Source organism: Crocodylus porosus, unplaced genomic scaffold (genome assembly GCF_001723895.1).
Source record: "Crocodylus porosus isolate Cpor-Errol unplaced genomic scaffold, CroPor_comp1, whole genome shotgun sequence".
Lineage (NCBI taxonomy): Eukaryota > Metazoa > Chordata > Crocodylia > Crocodylidae > Crocodylus > Crocodylus porosus.
The window spans coordinates 55386135-55405085 of record NW_017728951.1 but is presented as its reverse complement, the minus strand read 5'-3'; the positions used below and the strand labels follow the sequence as shown (position 1 = coordinate 55405085).

General features: G+C 47.6%; 1 protein-coding gene and 1 long non-coding RNA gene across 3 annotated transcripts in view; one reads left to right on the top strand and one right to left on the bottom strand.

Annotated features, from left to right (window-relative positions):
• GLUD1 (glutamate dehydrogenase 1) overlaps window positions 1-14693 on the bottom strand; it is a 40420-nt gene extending 25727 nt beyond the window's left edge. The window contains exon 1 of the mRNA XM_019556059.1: window positions 14212-14693. Coding sequence (XP_019411604.1) covers window positions 14212-14623 — 412 coding nt within the window. The 5' untranslated portion in view covers window positions 14624-14693. The remainder of the gene's footprint in view (window positions 1-14211) is intronic.
• Window positions 14529-18951, top strand: part of LOC109324152 — an 8673-nt gene continuing 4250 nt past the window's right edge. The window contains exon 1 of one of the 2 annotated variants that reach the window (XR_002104863.1): window positions 14529-14611. This is a non-coding gene — a long non-coding RNA (uncharacterized LOC109324152). The remainder of the gene's footprint in view (window positions 14612-18951) is intronic. The other variant, XR_002104862.1, reaches the window with a different exon arrangement.

The window sequence follows — 18951 nt, the reverse complement described above, 5'->3', positions numbered from 1 at the left end:
AAACAGTTTCCTGCATCTTTCCTCTTCTGGGGTACTCTTCCTACTCAGGCAGTCACCTGAGCCCCTTTCCTGCTGGCTCTGATAATATCCTATAACAGACTCAAACACCTATTCTGAAAGAGGTCTGTTTCAAAACACGGGCTGACCATAAGGCCCCACAGCCTTTAAGCAGATCACTTTACAGATCCATTTAAGCCAGGGGTGCTCAGCCCTCAGGCGGGGAAGCCCTGTGATCCAGCCTGTCAGACTCTCCAAGGCTAGGTACAGACATTCAAAAAGCCCAAGGCAGAATAGTTTACCACACACACTCACCTTTTTTTTTTTCTTTTTTTGTTTTGTTTTGTTGGGGGAGGGGGGTGTTGTCTTAGACTGAGTTCTGCCATTTTTAAACCAGTCTGTGCACGCCAAATTTGTTCTGTTACAGGTACAGATTGGTTTCTGATCACTTATATCAGTAAAAGTGTAATGCCTGTACCTGGTCCAAGAGTCTGGAAATTTAGTAGGGGATGAGCTGTGGCAATTAACACAGCCACCACTTCCCCACCACCAAATATTGAAGCCTCATAGGCCAGACAGCATGGCCCTGCATGTGTGATCCCACTTGCAGACTCAGGGCTGGGATTGGGGCCCAATCTGGTGCACACAGGGCTGCAGTAGTGGGTCTGATCTGGTGTGGGGAACTGTGGCCTGACCCCAGCACACACCAGATCAGGCCCCTTGACTGGATTCAGCCTGCGGACTTACTCCATCAGCTCCGTGCTGGCAGCAACTGCGTGCACACCTTGGAGCAGACAACAGGGCAGCGCAGCTTGCTCTGAGATGTCCTTGAGTCACCACCAGCATGAAGCTGATGCCGGAGCTGTGGAAACCAGCACAGCTGTTTGCAGCCTGCCCAATGCTTACTGCTGCTGCCCAGAGCCCAGGCTGGCTACAAACAGCTACGCTGGGCTCTGGAACCCTGCTATCACCTCTGTGCTGGGAGCAGGGGAGAGACCGGGGCTGCACTGCCTCAGGCCCCTCCCACACCACCCACTCCAATGCGCGGGTACTCGCACTGGTATAGAGGTGATGCTGGAGCTTGGACCCCGGCACAGCTGTTTACAGCCTCCTGGCTGCAGCTGACCCTGGCTCTGGGTAGCTGCTGCCAGCCAGGAGCCCAGGCTGCTCCTAGCAGGCAGCTGGGACGCTGGAAGGCCTGCTGGGAGCAGCCTGGGCTCCATCGCTGACAGCAGCTACCCAGAGCTGAGGCTGGCTGTGGTGTGCTAAGCAAAATGGCTTCACGTGCCAGAGGTTGCCAACCCATGCCCTAGCAGGATATTCAAACCCAGCCCTTTTTGCCCATGGGGCACAATCTAACACGTTTTCACAGCACACTTACCAGATGTTGTACAAAGGATCAATCCTCAGCCAGGAACCAGAGAAGCCTCCATTAAATGCATTATAAATGCCCAGCGGTTGAAACATTCCTCTGGAAAGTAGAAGGGTCATTTTCAAATCCTCACTCCATCCAATAAAGAAGTGACCCACACCCAGGTTTCCTGCTTTCTAACTCAGGTGCTATTGGGTAATTTTGGATGAGCAATATGGGCAATGTGTCTAGTTTTTTGCAAGCAAGTCACATGGGTCCAGATCACAAGCTTTAGGGAGAGGGTGAATAGCAGATAACCCAAACAGTGTCGGTGCTTCTCACAGGCCCAGAGTAGGGATGTAAATAACAATGAAGTACCTGTTTAAACTCTGCCAATGTTATTGGTTAATTTGCTATTCAATAACAAATATCTACCAGGGACTAGCTCCCAATTATACTCACTTGCTTTAAAGGTGGCAGAAGTGGGCTGGGAAACCCCTTGGCTACTGCTGCTGTCTGCAGCTTTACAGAGCAGTGGCAGGGCCCGCTGCTGCTTGCATCCAGCTCCAGTCCATGGGCAGCTGTACATTGGTGGAAGCAGCGGGCTGGGAAGGGCCCTCACCCGCTGCTGCCGCCTGTGGCTTTATGGAGCTGTGGTGGGTTTTGCTGCTGCTGCCTACAGCTGTCCTGGGTCCTGGGGCAGCCATGCAACAGTGGCAGCAGCAGGGTAGAAAAGCTCCTCACCCACTGCTCCTGATGGTGTGTGGCTGCCTGGAGGCTGGGACCAGCTGCAGCCACAGGTGGCAGCAGCAAGCTGGGAAAGCCCCTCTCCCACTGCTGCCAATGGTGCACAGCTGGTATGGGGCCAGGCCTGCAAGCAGCTACACTGGGGTCTACAGAGCCCTGGCCTGCCTCACTATTGGCATCGGGGTCACGCATGCCTCTGCCAGATGGCAGGGAAGCCGCAAGGGACCTGATCTTTCTTGTGGCAGTGCAGCCCCAACCCCTACTGCAACTATTTGTAGCCTTTCCGTTGCCCACTGTAAGCAGCCTGGGCCTGCCCAGAGCCCCGGCCATCTGTGACAGGCGGCCAGGAGCCTGCAAGCAGCTGCCAGTGGCAGATGCATATACATTTTGGAGTGGACAATGGGGAGGGGGCTGGGGCTGGGGCTTGCACTGCCACAATAGCTTCCCACCTTAGCTGCTACTAGTCCCTCTTCTTGCCTGCCCAGCTGTATTCAGGGACATGGCACTGCTTCCCTTCCCCAGACTTCTCCTCCAGACTGCTCCCTGCTCCACGTTAAACAATAACCAATAAGATATTACCAGTTATCAATATGTGAACAATTAAATGTTTAACCATTCACATCCTTAGCCCAGAGCTAGGTTTCTAAGTCTATCCCCTGAGGCTTAGACCTTGTTCCTCTCCTTGGCAATTTTTATTGGCTGCCTTAATCAGGTCCCTTACTGACACCACTAATTTTTGAGAACTGCATTTTCAGGTTTCCAGTTCTCTCCATGCATTGGATAGAAAGCTAAGCGTCTAATTTGGTGTTAGTTTACTGGGCAGCAAAATACCTAGGCACCATAGTAATTAATTCAAGTCTTGTGGGTTTATCCCTATGTGTTCAGAAAAGTACCATAATCATGAGCTTTTGTTTGATATACTAGAACAGATTAACTAGTTACTCCAAAGTGACCCTCAAACCTTTTCAGAACGAGTAGTCATTTTCTGACCAGTCAGAAGCTTAGTCATGCAGACTCCCATCCTAAGGCTGTTGCTTAATGCTGATTAATCATCTGCAAAAGGGGCAAACAGGAAGATGGCAGGTTGCAGATGACAAAACTTTAATTACTTATAACCAGAACAAATTCCAGAGGATCCTAATAAAGACAGATGGGCAAGCAACGCTACAAAATAAAACTGCTGACAAATATAAATATATGGGAACAGTGAAATAATGGCTTGGGGTACAGGACTAGATGGACCAAAGGTCTATTTCACTATAGCAATCTGTGTCCTTTGAGAAGCTACTCTACTACTTCATTCAAGGGCAAAACATGCATGCAGAGGTATAAATTCAACTTAATCCATGCCGGATCGCAGAGGTACAGCTTTTAATAAAGGCCACACAAAGATTCATTTGAATAAGCAGCACCTGTCTAAGTGCAAAGAACATGAAACTTTTTTTACATCAGCAACCAAGCATGTCTTACTGGCAAACATGAGTAGCTCATTAATGTGTACTCTTGGCATAATTTGTTGCTGTAGTAAGGACTAAGCAAACTTTTACTTCACAAGTATTAGTACAATGTACAGAGAACTTAATGTAGCATATTAACTCTTGCCTCTTTGGTCCTAATGTCAGAAAAGAGACTAGAGAATGGTTACGATATGAGCCATCAAAGCAATGTACTCATGCAAGCCTAAGGTGCACTTAACAAGGTATTTCCAGTTGAGACCAGGAACTATTAACGAATGCATTCATTACCTGGAATACTATGTAGAAAGTATTCCATGTTGAAAGAAAAGATTAATTCAACTTCAAACAGGTGCAGAGACTGACTATTGAACAGGGGCTGGCAACCCCTGGCACACGTGCCAGAATGTGGTGCCTCTGTGGGGGATGGCAGGGAAGGAGCTAGGCCTGCGGTGCCAAAAACAACCCCCTTACAGCTCCCTCACCATCCACCCCTGGCATACCAACATCTTCCAAGTAGAGGGTGCAGGTTTTTTTGGCACTCTGCCCAAAAACGCTGCCAATCCCTGTGCTACGATGATCAAGGGAGTGGAAAGCCTCAAAACCTAGAAAAGCAAAAGCTCAAAAGTGATATGATTCTTATCTTTGCATCTAGAAATATATTACCAGGCAAGCACCTAAGGAAAAACTGCAATTTAAGTTCAAAGACCATGTTGACTCAAGAACAAATGGGCACAAAGTGGCCATGGATAAATGTACCCAGGAAATTAAAAGAAAGTTCCTTTGTTCTTCTGCTGGATAAAAAAAGTTACAAATAGGAATGGTGAGGACAAAAAGCCCTAACCAGATTCACAAAAGAACTGAATTAGTTATGAATGGGATCATGACACTATTGCCTGCAATAATAAGGGACCAGATTCAACCCAAGAAGTCCCTTACAGTCCTGTCCTGGTTTTCCAATTCTTCAAATCTGATATTTTTACTAGCCCCAAAGAAGATGCATCAGACCTATGAAACTAAGATGTTATGTAGCTTGTGGGCCAAATCCAGCCCGCGGGACTCCTCAGGGGTTGGGAAATTTAATGGCAGGGAAGCAGTGGCAATACTGCCATCTGTTTGCTGCCAAAATTTCAAGCTTCATGGGTTGGGTCTGAGCTTGGCCACAACACCCCTTCCCTTCAGTCTGCCAGGTTAAGGCTGAGCAGCACCCCTTTCTCCCCATGGGGCTGGGCCATGTGCCCCCTCTACTCCCCACATGGGGTTGTGCCACACCCCCATCCCTTCCCCCTACCCTACAGGGCCAAACTGGGGCTAGCCCAAGTCTCCTTCCACCAAGTGGCTAGATTGGCACCAAGCTCCACACCCCCATTCCCCACTCCCTCGCTATGCACAGTCAGATAGGACCCTGCCAGATCCAGCCAATGGAGGGATTGGGCACTTTCATCCTGCCTGCCAGGAAAAAAAGATTAAACAACACTGATGTGACTGTGCACACACAGTACAAATGGTTTATTCTACCTCCTTTTCTGTAAAGTTTCAAATGTCTTAAAATTGAAGCGGCGTACAAACCCGTGCCCCACAAAAGTGCTAGCAAGATTAGCAGAACAAGATAATATCTGTTTTGATTCCTGGGGTAGAGTCCTGGTGACTTCTGAAGGCTTAATCTCCACATTTTATATTCTGCAATTTGTTAAAGACAGCATGGACACAGTTCAAAGATTCTTCAAGTTCACTCTATCCCTATGGAAATAAATTCTATCCATGTAGCCATGCCCACACATGAAGCTTTACTGATTTTAACTACATCGGTATAGTTACAGTACACCCTGTATATGCAAAGAAGACTCACTGGTCTGAACTATTGTGACTGTGGATAAGTGACTGCTACCAGTGACAGATCCAACATTAGCAGCGGTTTTAGTATTCCCTGTAGGGGTGCTGCTGGGGGAGAAAACAATAGTAGGAAGCAGAACGTAAATGTGGAGGAATGAAAACCTAGTTATTTTAGTAAGAAGCCCACTAATATGCAGACAGGAAGGAGAACAGAAACAGAAAACAGAAAAGAGGGGGAGACATGAAAGCTTTTTTCAGCAAAACTAGTTCCTTCTGGGAGTCTGCCAAGCAGCACCACATAAGGAAATCATATTTATGCATCTCCAAATTATGGGAACAATATTAAGAAACTTCCATCTCCAAGATAAATACTTGGACATGAAAATTTATTCACTACTGATTATTACTTCTTTACATTTTTACTTCAAGATTTTTGAAAAGCTGAAACCTCATGGCAGAGATACAAAATGCAAGGTGTATGTCAGAAGCTGGCAGAGCTTATTTCCCTGGAATTATAAACCAGGTTTGCTATATCAATTTTAAACCATTAAAAGCAGGCATTATACATCAGTGATTCTCAACCTTTCTAGACTCAAAGGCACTCCTTGGAAAATGCTAGTCTTAGTTTTCACTCTTTTTTTTTTGCCTACGGAAAAAAAAGCAGTTTTTCTGTTGCAAAGAACTCAGAAAGACCACAACCATGGATTGCCATTTGAAAACCCTAGGTTTATCTTGTGAATCATGTTTGTAAACCTAACAGTACTAACACTGTGTAGTACCCGGAGACATCCTTAAAGGACACGCCAGGATTCTATAGCACCCAGGTTGAGAATCACTGGTGTAGACAGAGGCCAAAGACTCTCAACCCCATGATAAATTTACTTTACAAATTACAGCACCCTAAACAGTCAGTTGGCATTTGAACAGGTTTTAAGAAGTTCAAAGATTATACAAAAATAGTCTAAAAGCTTTGGATCCATTGTAAATGAGTCCTATTAACAAACATTTAACCCTTTTCATACTATTAAGCAGCTGTAAAGTCGACAGCAAATGCTAATGTATGCAACACTAAGATACTTTCTTCACTAACTGTACGTTATTCAAGCCCTATATGCTATCAGAAACGCATCTGCTAATGAACAGTTGCAAGTAACTGGATGTTATGCTGAAAATGACATAAAACAAATCTTATACAGTCTACACTAATTTTTTTAGAAAGGTTAATTATTTTAGTTAGAAACAGCTAGTCTACTTTGCCCTGAAGTAGCTGTACTTTTGCCGTCTCTCATTTCCTGTACCCTATTTGGACCGTAGTTCTCTAGGCAGTTGCCACTGTGATGAGCAAGAGCAGCTGTGGTTTCCCGTTAACACCACCTCTTTGCATGAGTTGTCATTTAAGCATAGGAAGGAAGAATGATCCATGGTTTCACTTCAGCCAACACTAAGCATTAGCTCAGTTTTAAGAAGGTGCGGGGGGGGAGGAATGCACGGTAAATCACAAATACTTCATGTAATAACCTCTAAGAACGGCATGACAACAAAATGTTTTCTTCTTTTCTATGAGTCTGATGGAATAAGGAAAATAATCTTTTATTTGACTTCACTGTCATTTACTTCTTTCTCCCTTCAACCCAGAAACTGAAATGCCTTTAAGATTTGTACAAATAATATCAAGCAGAATTTTTAAAGAACCAACCTGGAAAAGTTCACAGCAGTTTAAGTGTTCCTAGAGAAAGCAAATGCCTAACCATGAAAAGAAATAAAATCTATTATTTTGAGTTATAGTCAATTCTTGCCCATGCCCATACAATAAGTTACCTCTTCAATAATACTGAAATACAAAAGAAATGCTATGAAGATATGAGCAGAAACGTGATTTAAGGCAGCATCTCTAATTCTGAGGGTATGAAAAACAAGTTATAAACTTATACCAGACAGCATTTTTAATACGCAGCAGGGTTATTTCACCTACGACACTGAGCAGCAATTTCTTCCCTGAACTACTACATGGGCTGAACTGCTACTGACATGGAACAGGGTACCTTATTGGATTAAACCAGCTTTTGTTTGTAAGGCCTTAATTTTTTTTTTTAAATCTACATTGCCTATAGACCAGGGCTATGAAAATGGCAGCTTTTGAGCATTTAAATCATGGCCTGCAGGGCCAAAAATTCTGCAGCAGGTTGAGCAATGGCAGCATTCTTCTCCACAACTGCCAGAACCACTGTCAACAGGGTTGAGAACTGCTTGTCTCACTGTAGAATTTCCAGGTTGAGACCCTTTTGAGAATGCCTTCCAGCACTGTGTTAATCAAGCTGGTTGCCCCACCACCAAATTTCCAGATCAAGATCTCCAAGTTTGGGTTGTCTTTTGGTAGCTGGGCCAGATATGGCAGCAAAATCTGTACACCACAGTTAATGCAGCTGTCATTTGCCCTGCCAATGGTGGATCATCCAACTTACAAGAAGCTCCATGGTCTGGTTTCAGCCTGCCAATTCAAATGAGTTGGATAGCCCTGCCTTAGACTATGAGAAGCATTAAGAATTTCTGTGCATTTTTTGCTTTTCTTTCACAAGACAGTCTGTTTCACTTTCAGGGGGGGATCAGCAGGCATTGGGGAAGTCACTGTTTCCCCGAGTACCACCAGGAGTGACCAGGAATAACAGTCACAAGCTGGCAGAGGGTAGGTTTAGGTTAGATATCAGGAGGCACTACTTCATGGTCAGGGCGGCTAGGGTCTGGAACCAGCTTCCAAGAGAAGTGGTGCAGGCTCCTACCCTGGGGGTGTTTAAGAGGTGGTTAGATGAACATCTTGCTGGGGTCATTTGACCCCAGTATTCTTTCCTGCCATGGCAGGGGGTCGGACTAGATGATCTGCTCAGGTCCCTTCCGACCCTAGAAAGAAACTATGAATAGCTAACTACAAAAATTACTGGCCTTAGATTTTGTAAATACCAGTAATTACATCCAGACATTAGTACCTACACTTCACTATAAATCAGGGATCAGCAAGCACACCTGGGTCAGAGCATGGTACATGAGGCCATTTTCCTTGGCACAACACAGCTGACTCAGACTCTGGGCAGCTTCTGCCAGCAGCTGCCAAGAGCCCAAGCTGGCTGCAGCTGGTAGGCTGCAAACAGCTATGTGGGGCTCTGCAGCCCCAGCACCAGCTCTAAGGCTGAGGCAGCTGTGTGCACACCTCTGGGTGCATGGCTAGGAAGGGGCCTGGGGCAGCACAACCCTGGCTCCTTCCTCACCATCTGCTCAGAGGCATGTGTGTCGCTGGTGCCGACATGGAGCTGGGGCCAGCGCCCTGGAGCCCAGCGCAGCTGTTTGCAGCCTTCCAGCCACTTGCTATAGCTAACCAGAGCTTGGGCTGGCTGTGGAAGGCAGCTGGGAGACTACAGACAGCTGCGCTGGGTTCTGGAGCCCTGGCACCAGCCCTATGACAAGAGCCGGTGTACCTGCAGCTCATAGTGTGTGGCAGGGAAGGGGCTGGGACAGTGCAACCTTGGCTGCCCCAGTGCCGGGGCTGCAGGCTTGGCACAGCTGTTTGCAGCCTCCTGGCTGCCTGCTACAGCTGCCCAGAGCCTGGCACTAGCTCCATGACAGTGGCAGGTTTACATGCGGCTTGCAGCACATGGCAGGAAAGGGGCTGGGGGAGTGCAACCCCAGCCCCTCCCCTGCCATCCACCTGGAGGCATGCACGCAGCTACTGCCAGCAATGAGGACTGGGCCCCTTGTGGCTCTCTGGCATGCCAAGTCAAGGCATGGGTGGAGGTTGGGGTGATTTTAGCACTGCAGCCAAAAACGTTGCCGACTCTGCTATAAATGGACCATAGAACTTCTTAGGAGATTTCTGTCATGGGTATTAGGAACAGGACATGAGGATGATAACCTAGAACAAGAGAACACTAAAGAGAAATACTTGTTTTATAGTTAGAGACCTACTTAAATTGTGGTTTCACAATTTTTGCAGAAACAGCAAAAAAGTGGCAATCCCTGCTAACAATGGCATTGGTTGTGATTTCCCAGGAAATCAACCAAAAAACTTAATAAAAAGAAAATGCTGGATCCCCACTGCTGCAGTCCACACTACAGGGGAAGGCATCTGGTGGTGGGAAGGCACAAAGAGCAGCAGAGCCAAGACTGCAGCTGTCCTGTTGTGCCTCTCTGTCAATTAGCATCGAAGGACTGGGCCACACAAAGGGCAGCTGGAAGTCAGGATGGCATCTGCCCCATCTTTCCTCCTCCACCTGGGGCCTCCCTGACAATCAGCACCAATGGGTGGGGACACTGTGTAATTGGCTCTTTGGGCCATGACCAAGCCACAGAAATTGCTTTTTCTTGCTGTGAGTTAGGCAGGTCCCTACGTATAGTATTATGTACTTTAAACCCTAGAACCTACTTTAACCCCTGGTCCGTAACATCTAAAGAGTATAAAATACTGATATTTGGAAATAACATTTCTCATCTTTCAGTTTAGTATTTTCTATGTCCTCGATTAAGTATTTTCCTTATCTAGACTTAAAATAAGGACATTAAGCCAAATTTGATTACATGTCTAATACTTGAAGCTCACAAATTACTCAGGATATTATTTTGATTACTGACACTAATGTACTTACTAATAATAATTTACCAAGATGAAGCACACCTGCTCAAACATTGTTATTTGCAATTAACCACAAATTCTTCTACACCTTATATAAAACATAAATCTTTATCAAAATATGAAGTTTCTTCCCCTAATATATCAACCCACATCGAGAGCTTTCCTTTTACTAGGATTTTGAAATAGAGCTTCACCAGCAACAGAAAAAAACCTAGGAACTGCATCTGTCTTGGCCCAAAAGCCTCCCCAAGAACTCAACGTGCCAGCTTTCTCCTTGAAACAATTTGTGTGGCAGAGATGGTTGTCATTTCTGTACAGACCATTTTCCACAATCCTCAGTGAGAGGTGACCATAGCTAGCAATTTTCCTGTGTGGTGGATAATTTATGATACAAAACTGAGCCCTGCTTTCATATACTTCAGCTAGTGTCTTCCTCTCCGCTCAAGTATATGCAACTGAAAGAGTGTGTAATAGTTACCATGTACGCAAGTTTTGAAAAATCTATGTTTGGATATAAAATGGTGAGCTGATGAGCCCAAACCACCAGTTTCAGCAGAACGCCAGTTTAAATTTGGAGAATAGCTTTCCAAATATTATACAATGCAGTATGGCATCTTCCAAAGACTCCAGACAGCTTTGTGCAACTTAGACCCATTTTATTACACTGATGCTTTTTTAGAAGCCAAAAGCAGTAACATCAGCATATGATCAACAGTCTTGAGGAGGATGACTCAAAATTATGAATGGAAATCTGCCTCAGAAGTAAATTGGTTTTGGTAAAAAACCACAGCATCAATAATCTGTTCCTTTCTCTCAGGAGCCAAGAGAGGAAGGAGGAAACAAAAACAATTCTTCACCTTCATATCAGTAGAAAATAATGATGCTTAAAGTTTAATACAGCTATTAGGCAGAAGCTCAAAGGCTGATGCACCCACAAGTGCTGAAGAAGAGCACCTTCCCTGCAGCTGGGATAGTCTCCTCTAAACAAACTATTTGAAAGCATCTGAAAACTTAAAGTTTTATGATAAACTGACACTTCCTAGCAAGCATGTGTTGACTATTTGGTCTCAATAGTTGCTGGATTATTAAAGATCAGTACTCTGCCTAGATCAAAGATGATGTATCCTATACACCACAAATAAAATATATAGTGTTACTCCTCATGAACTATTCTTCTCTCGCCTTCTCCCACAAACCCGTCTCTTGCCATGAACACTCAAAAGCAGGACCTCTTTGTTGAAAAGGAATTAAATACTGGAGCCTGAAGGCTCTATGGCAGGGATTGGCAACTTTTTGGGGCACAGTGCCAAAAACACCCACAACTTCAACTTATAAAATGTTAGCATATCAGGGCAGACTACAGGGGAACCATGAAGAACCCAATTCTTATAGTGGCCATATAGCCCTACTCACTTCCCTACCATCCACTGAGAGGTGTGTGTGCACCCACTGCCTTCCACGAGGCAGGCCTGGGCTCCACGGACTCTTGCGCAGCTGCTTGTAGCCCCCCTGCTGCCCGCCCACTGCAAGCAGCCCGAGTTCTATGGCAGGCAGCAGGGGCCTCTCCAGAGCCTGGACTGACTGGCAGGCAGCTGGGATGCTGTGCTGGGGTCTGTGAGGGGCCCAATCCTTCCTGTGGCAGCGCATCTTCTGCCTGTCCCCTGCCATCCACCAAGGCACATGTGCCAGGCAAAATACCTTCATGTGTCACACATGCCAGGAGTTGCCAACCCCTGTTCTATGACATTTGGCAATGACAGCAGAAGAAAATGCAGTGACACTAGCAGGACCCTCCCTCCTTAGGGAAAAACATGAATACAATTTTTGCCATTTGAAACATGAAATAAAAAAAAGGAAAAGCAGCAATGAAGAAACCAACATAGATGCTGAGTACTTTACTAGTCTTTCAATACTATAGTAGTGGATGCAATGTCATTATCTATTCTAGACAGCACTGCGTACCATTTTATAGTAAAAAAAAAATCATTATATTCATGATACATTATTACATAAATCACCAGAAGACTTCAAATATCAGAAAATGGAGTGGCAAAAACCAACTTTAACTTGATTACAGTAAAGATGTGGCTATGAGCAATAACAGTGGTAGCTCAAAATGCTCTTTGCACATCTACACTATAAGGAATAAAGTGAAGAGCAGAAACAGAAACAGAGGAGCATCTCTACCTAAGAGAGGACATCAGGAAGTAACAGCCATCCATACTTCTGACAAGATCATGACAATAGGGGACATACATTCTAGTTCCTACAAAGGAAGCCACTGCCTATGACAAAGGAACTTAAAAAATTAATTTTCACAGTAGTATGTTTTAAAATGACCAGTTTGGGACTTCTTTTGTACTTCTAGATCTTAACCAAATCCATTATAGGAAAATCAGTACCTATTTAACCTTGGAGAAGTTAAGCAGTATGCAAGCAGTCCAACTTCTAAAGCAACAAAACCTCAAAAACAAATTACCCGAGGCCACAGAAGAAAACATCCGTCTTGAAAAGACTGATATGTTTAAGAAATCAGAATAACAAACAATTCCAATCAGAGCAAGCTACTAAATGTCTATTCCAAGAATTCCTAGTAACAGAAAACAAAACTGCCACCAAAACTTTTTTCTAGCGGAGTGAAACATGGGATCCATCAGAAAACCTCATAAAGAAAAGCTTTTGAGTCACATTCTCTACAAAAGTTAAGTTCCATTTAATTGCTTCACTCCCGAGAAACCTGGCCTGCATTTTTGCCTATTTCACTACTAGTCCCTTCAGTCTAAGATCATACATCCTCCTGAAATGATCTCAAACTAGTTAACACAATTAAAACAAATTATGCAGTACAGACTGTGATATTATTCAGGCCTGATGTATTTTAACTCCATCTTTCAAGGAGACACAATCCTGGCCAAGTTTAGGATAGCATTAAGGAACATAACCTTCCTAACCAGCTGAGATTAATCTCTTGCTTCTTTTAAAGGAGGGATAACTAAATGCACTGAACCTTGAGGGATGGTGGTAGAAGGGAGCATGTAGCTGACTGGACACGTACCAAGTCAGCTTTATCTTAGAAGACCATTTGTTTTGGGCCCTTTCAATACATTTATCTGAAACCGTGCCAAACTAACCTGTCCCTTTTTCCCAATTTTGCATGAGGATGTTTTGTGCAAAGATCAGACAGCGTGAATTAAGAAAACCCAAAAGGGGTTAAAATCACCTCTCCCCTACTTCCTTCAGAACTACACTCATTTTTCATAGCTGAGGTTCCAGACTCCTTAAAGCTGAGCCCTTCTCTGGGTTACTTCTGATTGTTCCATCATCTGCTCTGGCTCAGAAAAGGCACTTTCACCCCAAAAAGAGCACAGTGTTTCGGGAGTCTGATGCCTCATGATGAAACACTGGGGTGACATGAGAAAGAACTGCTGACAGCAAATGAAGGCTGTGGAGCCAAGCTGCCCATTCAGCTAAGGGGACTTCTCTCCCTCCCTTTCTACCTTCCCAGAGAAGGGACAACTCCTGGCAAGTGGCACAGAGGTGGTTACTGAGCCTTGTCTGAGCAGCCTGGCCAGCCCATCATGGATCCGCTTCTCCCAGTGGGGCTTTGTTGAGGGGAACCGTCAAAAATAGGATGGTATCTGTTTCTAGTGATTTACAACTGAATGAGGCACAGGCCTGCACACAGGTCTGCTCAGCTGCTGCTTTGCTGCCGGGTGTACAGCTGGAGGGAGAAGCACCAGGCCTCAGGGCAGCATTGCTAGGTCTTCAATATTAAAGTATCCAATCGGTAGGTCAAAATGATTGTATTTGCTGAAAAACTATCATATGCTGAAAAAAACAATGTGCAAATATACAAATGAGCAGGCAAATTAGTCTTCTTATTTACTTTATAGTGCTCCCTGTAAGTTGCCAGTAAGGAGGAACTGGGCAAAGCTGAAACATTTCTTCATTTTGAAGCAAGCGCTGACAGCAAACCCAAATCAGTTAAGACTCCCCGAGTGCAACTTGGGTTTTGCAGATACTGCATCAATTTGCTGCCTCAACAATTATCATACATTTTGAACACGTGAACTCTTATTGATCATACAAGGGTTACAATGATCGTACACATACGATCGTTATCTGGCAATAGCACTTAGGGAACAGCAGGGTCGCCAACATGGGGGAGGGGGCCGTGAGGCAGGAGCGCGGGCGCATGCGCGGGGCCTCACCTCCCTTGCAGGGGGTGCGGTGCTGGCTGTGCTGTGCCCGGTAGCCCTCGACCACCTCCCATTCGCCGTTGTCGCGCTTGATAGGGAAGGAGACGCTGAGCACGTGGTTGCAGGGCTTGATGATGCGCAAGATGCCGCGGACACGGTGACGGCGCTCCTCCAGGCTCTCCCGCGTGCGCAGCCCCTCCACTAGCTGGTCCTCCACGATACCGGCGCCGCGGTCGAAGAAGCCCTCCACCATCTTGAAGAAGTTGGGGTCATCCTCCCGCTCCGCCTCGCTGTAACGCCGCCGCTGCGCCGCGGCCGCTGCCACCGCCCCGGCCCCCACCGCGGCGCCAGGCTCCGCGCCCGCCAGCACCAAGCCGGCGCTGCCCGCACGGGACACCAGCAGCTCCCCCAGGTAACGGTACATGGCAACAGCGGCTGGGGTAGCGAAGATAGAGCTGCGCGCCCGACGCGACCCAGCGGCACAATAGGCCCGACCCGGCCCCGCCGCTGCCTTTAAATGGCCGGAGGGGACGAGACCGAGGGGCCACTGGACGCGCGCACCTCCCCGCCGCGCCTGCGCACTTGCTGCTCTCGGGGCGCCACCGCCCCCCCAGTGCGTTGAGAGGGGGCGGGGCGAGGCTGTTTGCGCACTGCCCTCCCGCGGAAATACCGGGGAGCAAGTGGGCTTTGCGCTGCCTCTGAACTGTCTGGTTGGGGTTTTGTGAGGCGGGGCGGGCGTTGAGGGTACCACGCTCGACCACAGCACTCGGTAGGTCGGCGGCTCTGCCCTCGGTCAGAGCCCTGCCTCTCCGTCGCGGCCCACGCGCGCTACTGTGCCGCAGCCCTGCTGCCGCCTGTGTCCGTGCGTGTGCCTCCGCCATGCCCGGGGCCTTCGCACGTGTCTTTCCCAGATAGTGGGAAGCGCCGTTCTGCAGTGACTTCGCTGCCCCGCCGGCGCTAGGCTGCAGCTCCCTACCAGGTCCTTCCTGCCGACCCCCGCCCCGGGTCCCTGATTCTGGACCTGGGCAGAAGGAGGCCAAGGGAGCTGAGCCGGGGGCAAGGTGTCACTCATGCTACTGAATCTGTCGCCTGAGCCGGCCTCTGCCCCTGCCAGACTTGAGCTGGCCCTTGTGCAGTCCCTGGGCTGGGGTCCACAATCGGCTGCTTGGTGCTTGGTCCTAGCCCTGGCACTGCATCTGAATCCTGGACTTGTTATTTCCCTAGAGCAGTCTTGCCTTGCAGAACACATGCTGCTTAGTACTATCTTAAGTTAATCCTCCTGTGACAACTCATAACTCTGCTACCATAGGATTGCATTTAGCTTGTGTTCCTCTGTTTGAAACATGGACACTTGGGTTTTAAGTGCAGTTAATGCATCTTAAGTGTTATGTGCTATGTGTCCCTTGGAGACTAACTGGTTAAGAGATGCTTGAGTTTTGTCAATGAGTTTAGCATCTGGTGAAGTAAGCTGTTGCCTATGAAAGCCCACATCTCCTTGAACTAGTTAGTCTTAAAACTGCCAACCTGTTTAAAAAAAAAAGTGTTAGACAAAGAAATATCAGCCCATATATCACCAGGTGACTATTGTTTGATGGTTTTTTCTATGGTGATTAAGGGCCAGTAATAAGTAAGCCTCCCATTTTGGAGGAGGATGGTGTGGAAGAGTTTAGTCTCTTGGCCAGCAAAATGAGTTTTGGGATGCAGTCTGAATGAAGTAGGTATGCCTTCTAGGAAAAAAACCTAAGGAAAGCTTTGCAGATTCATGGACGGAGGCTGTTATAATAACTGGGATGGAAATGTCCCTAAAAGAATGTCTTCACTGCTGGGTTAACTCAAGGGCTGCTTCTAATCCAAGTTCCATATGTGCAGTATGGGGTATGATGACATTTCTAGCTCTAGTTGTTTGATGTACATGCCACAGCTTGACTTAGTGAAACTTGCCATCTGCTAATGCAACTCAAGAGTGGGGTCGTCCTCCAGCTTTGGCTCACTTGAATTACACGAGCACTGGTGCTGTGCCATTCAGCCTGCTGGGCTTCCCACAAGTCTGGAAATTTGGTAGAAAGGAGGTGATGGCACCGCTCCTGTGGTGCCAGATTTCCAGACCTGTGAGGAACCCCAGGCCCTGCACACTGAATTGAGTGCCTGGGCAGGGGAAACGCTGGCTGCCAGGGCCTGAGCCCAGGACATGGGGGGGGGGCCCAGGGCCCCAGGTCCTGATCCTGGGTTAGGAGGGTGCAGTGCCTGGCTCCAGGGCCTGATCCTGGCATGCGGGACCAGCCAAGGCCTCATGGGGCTTGATCCAACTTGTGAACTGTCCCCACATTGCTCACCTGGCCTGTGGGGCCAAAAGCCTGAGCACCACTGCTCAAGTGGAGTTGGCTAGGTCAAAGACATGCCCCAGAGTAAAAAAGAATATGTGTTGTAGGCATGTACTTCTAGGGATTTCCTTTGCAGTAGTTCAGGTACTTGCAGGCAGTGGCACAACAGCTTGACTGGGTACCCAGGGCAGCTGCCACACACAGGGGCAGCAGGAACTTCTGATCTCATGGCATCAGCTGTTTTTTTTCTGTACTCCCTTCTTCAGTTGCCCAACCCTTGTTACTATACTGTCTGCAGGTACTTTGGTATGCAGGAGATTTGCTCTCCTTAGTTGCCCCTTTTCAACTGTCATGGAACTTCCTAGTTCAGGGTGGGTAAAATGTGGCCTGCAGTGGGTTCCTCAGCCCCACCCAACCTAGGCACAGTGGGCAGCCCAGGCTGTTGTTCACGTGGCTGGTCCTGTATGTGCAATATGGGGTATGTCCTGTTCCCAGCTTTTTGTCTGCCCGTGGCCCCATCTCACCCAGCTGGCTGAGCATACCCTGCCCGCATGGGTCCTAGGCCAGTTTTCATGGAGACTCCCAGGGCCAGGATCATCATGTGGTCACAGTGCAAGGTTAGGTCTTGGGCCTGGGGCCCAGGGCAGAGCCACTTACAAAGTTTTCTTGTCGTGGAGGGAGATGTTGCAAGTAGAATGGGGATGGGCTATTATTTGAGCTGGAGGGCTACTTAGGGAGTTTTGGTGAGCTGCTGTGGGCCGGGGGGAAGCGGGGGGTTCTGGCTTGGCAGGGGGAGGGGGCGGGGGGGGCTGCAGCTCCCCAAAACTCTCTAAGTGACCCTCCAGCACAAATAATTGCCCATCCCTGTTCTAGTTCCAGCATAACATTTCCCTCCATGATGGCATTATTCAGCAAGAGGTTTGATATAAGAATGACAAGACCAGAGGGAAAAACTGATAAGGGTGCACCAATAGAGATTTTGGAGGCCGATACCGAAAGCTGATATTTAAGGAGGTGTATCGGCCAGTACTGATCTGATGTTCAATACAGCCTCCAGATGGGAAGTCTGGTGTGGAGGAAGGAGAGGGGAAGGGAAGGGGCGTGGTGGGGGTTGGATCAATGCCCCTGTGGTGAGGGAGGGGGCTGGGGCAGGCATTGCCAAGGGGAGTCGGGAGGGGGCACAGGATGGAGACGTGGCACGTGGGGTGGGGACAATTCCTGCTGCTGCTGCTTGCACCCTGGGAGGGCAGGGTGGGGGCAGCATGTGCCCTGGGATCTGCGAGGTGTGGGGCAGGCTGCAGCTGTGGAGCGGAACCAGAGCTGGCACTGCATGGGGCTTTTCTTGCTGGGGGCTGATCTTAAACCGGGCCCACTCTGAGCCCAGCCCCTGGCAAGAAAAGCCCCATGCAGTGCTGGCTCTGGCTCCATCCTGCAGCTGCAGCCCATGCTGCTCCATGCAAATCCAGGAGCACATGTCCCCTGCCCTCCTGGGTGGGATACAAGCAGCAGGGGAAGCTGCCCCCTCCCCATGAGCCATGCGTCTGTCCCATGCCCCCCTGCCCTGGCTAGGCAGTAGCTGCCCCTGCCCCCTCCCTCACTGTAGGAGTGTTGATCTGCCCTGTTGCACCCCTTCCCTCCTCCCTCTTCTTCCAATTTTCTAGCTGGAGGCAGCTCTGCAGGCTGCGTTCCATGTTGTGCTGTTGTTGCACACAGTATGGGTATTTATCGGCCAAATTATTGGCTCCATGAGACCAATATCAGATAAAGACAATTTTGTTCTTATCAGTTCCGATCCGATATCAGACTGATGTATTGGCGCACGTCTAAAAACTAATTTTCTCTCTATTCCTGTTTTTTTTTGACAAAAACATTTAGGTACAATTTCACTGTTCGGTAAAACTGTAACTTTTTTTAAATTATTGGAAGATGTATGCACATATTAGAAGTCAGATTTAGGTTCTGGGCATGGTTATTGAGTTTTGCAGCTGGTGAAATTAACACGTTAAGGCCAGAAGCATGTAATAATATCACTAAGTAGTAACTTTAAAAAACAGAAAAATGCCTTCTTTGTATTCATCTCAAGATTCTATTGCTGTGTTACCGGCATTTGATGACCATCTGCGTATTTGAGTTTCTAACATGGGATCGAAACAAAAAAGTTTCACGGACATTAGAGGCTGGAAGGGACCTTGTGCAATCAGCGAATCCAGCCCCCTCTGCCATGGGCAGGAAGTCTGCTGGGGTCAAATAATCCCAGCAAGATAAACATCGAGACACCTTCTGATTGAGTCCAGAGTAGATTCTTGGACTACCTCTGGGGGGAGTCTGTTCCAGACTCTGGGCACACAGACTGTAAAGAAGTTTTTTCTTATGTCCAGTCTAGGTCGGCCTTCCAGGAGTTTGTGACCGCTAGACCTTGTTGTCCCTTGGG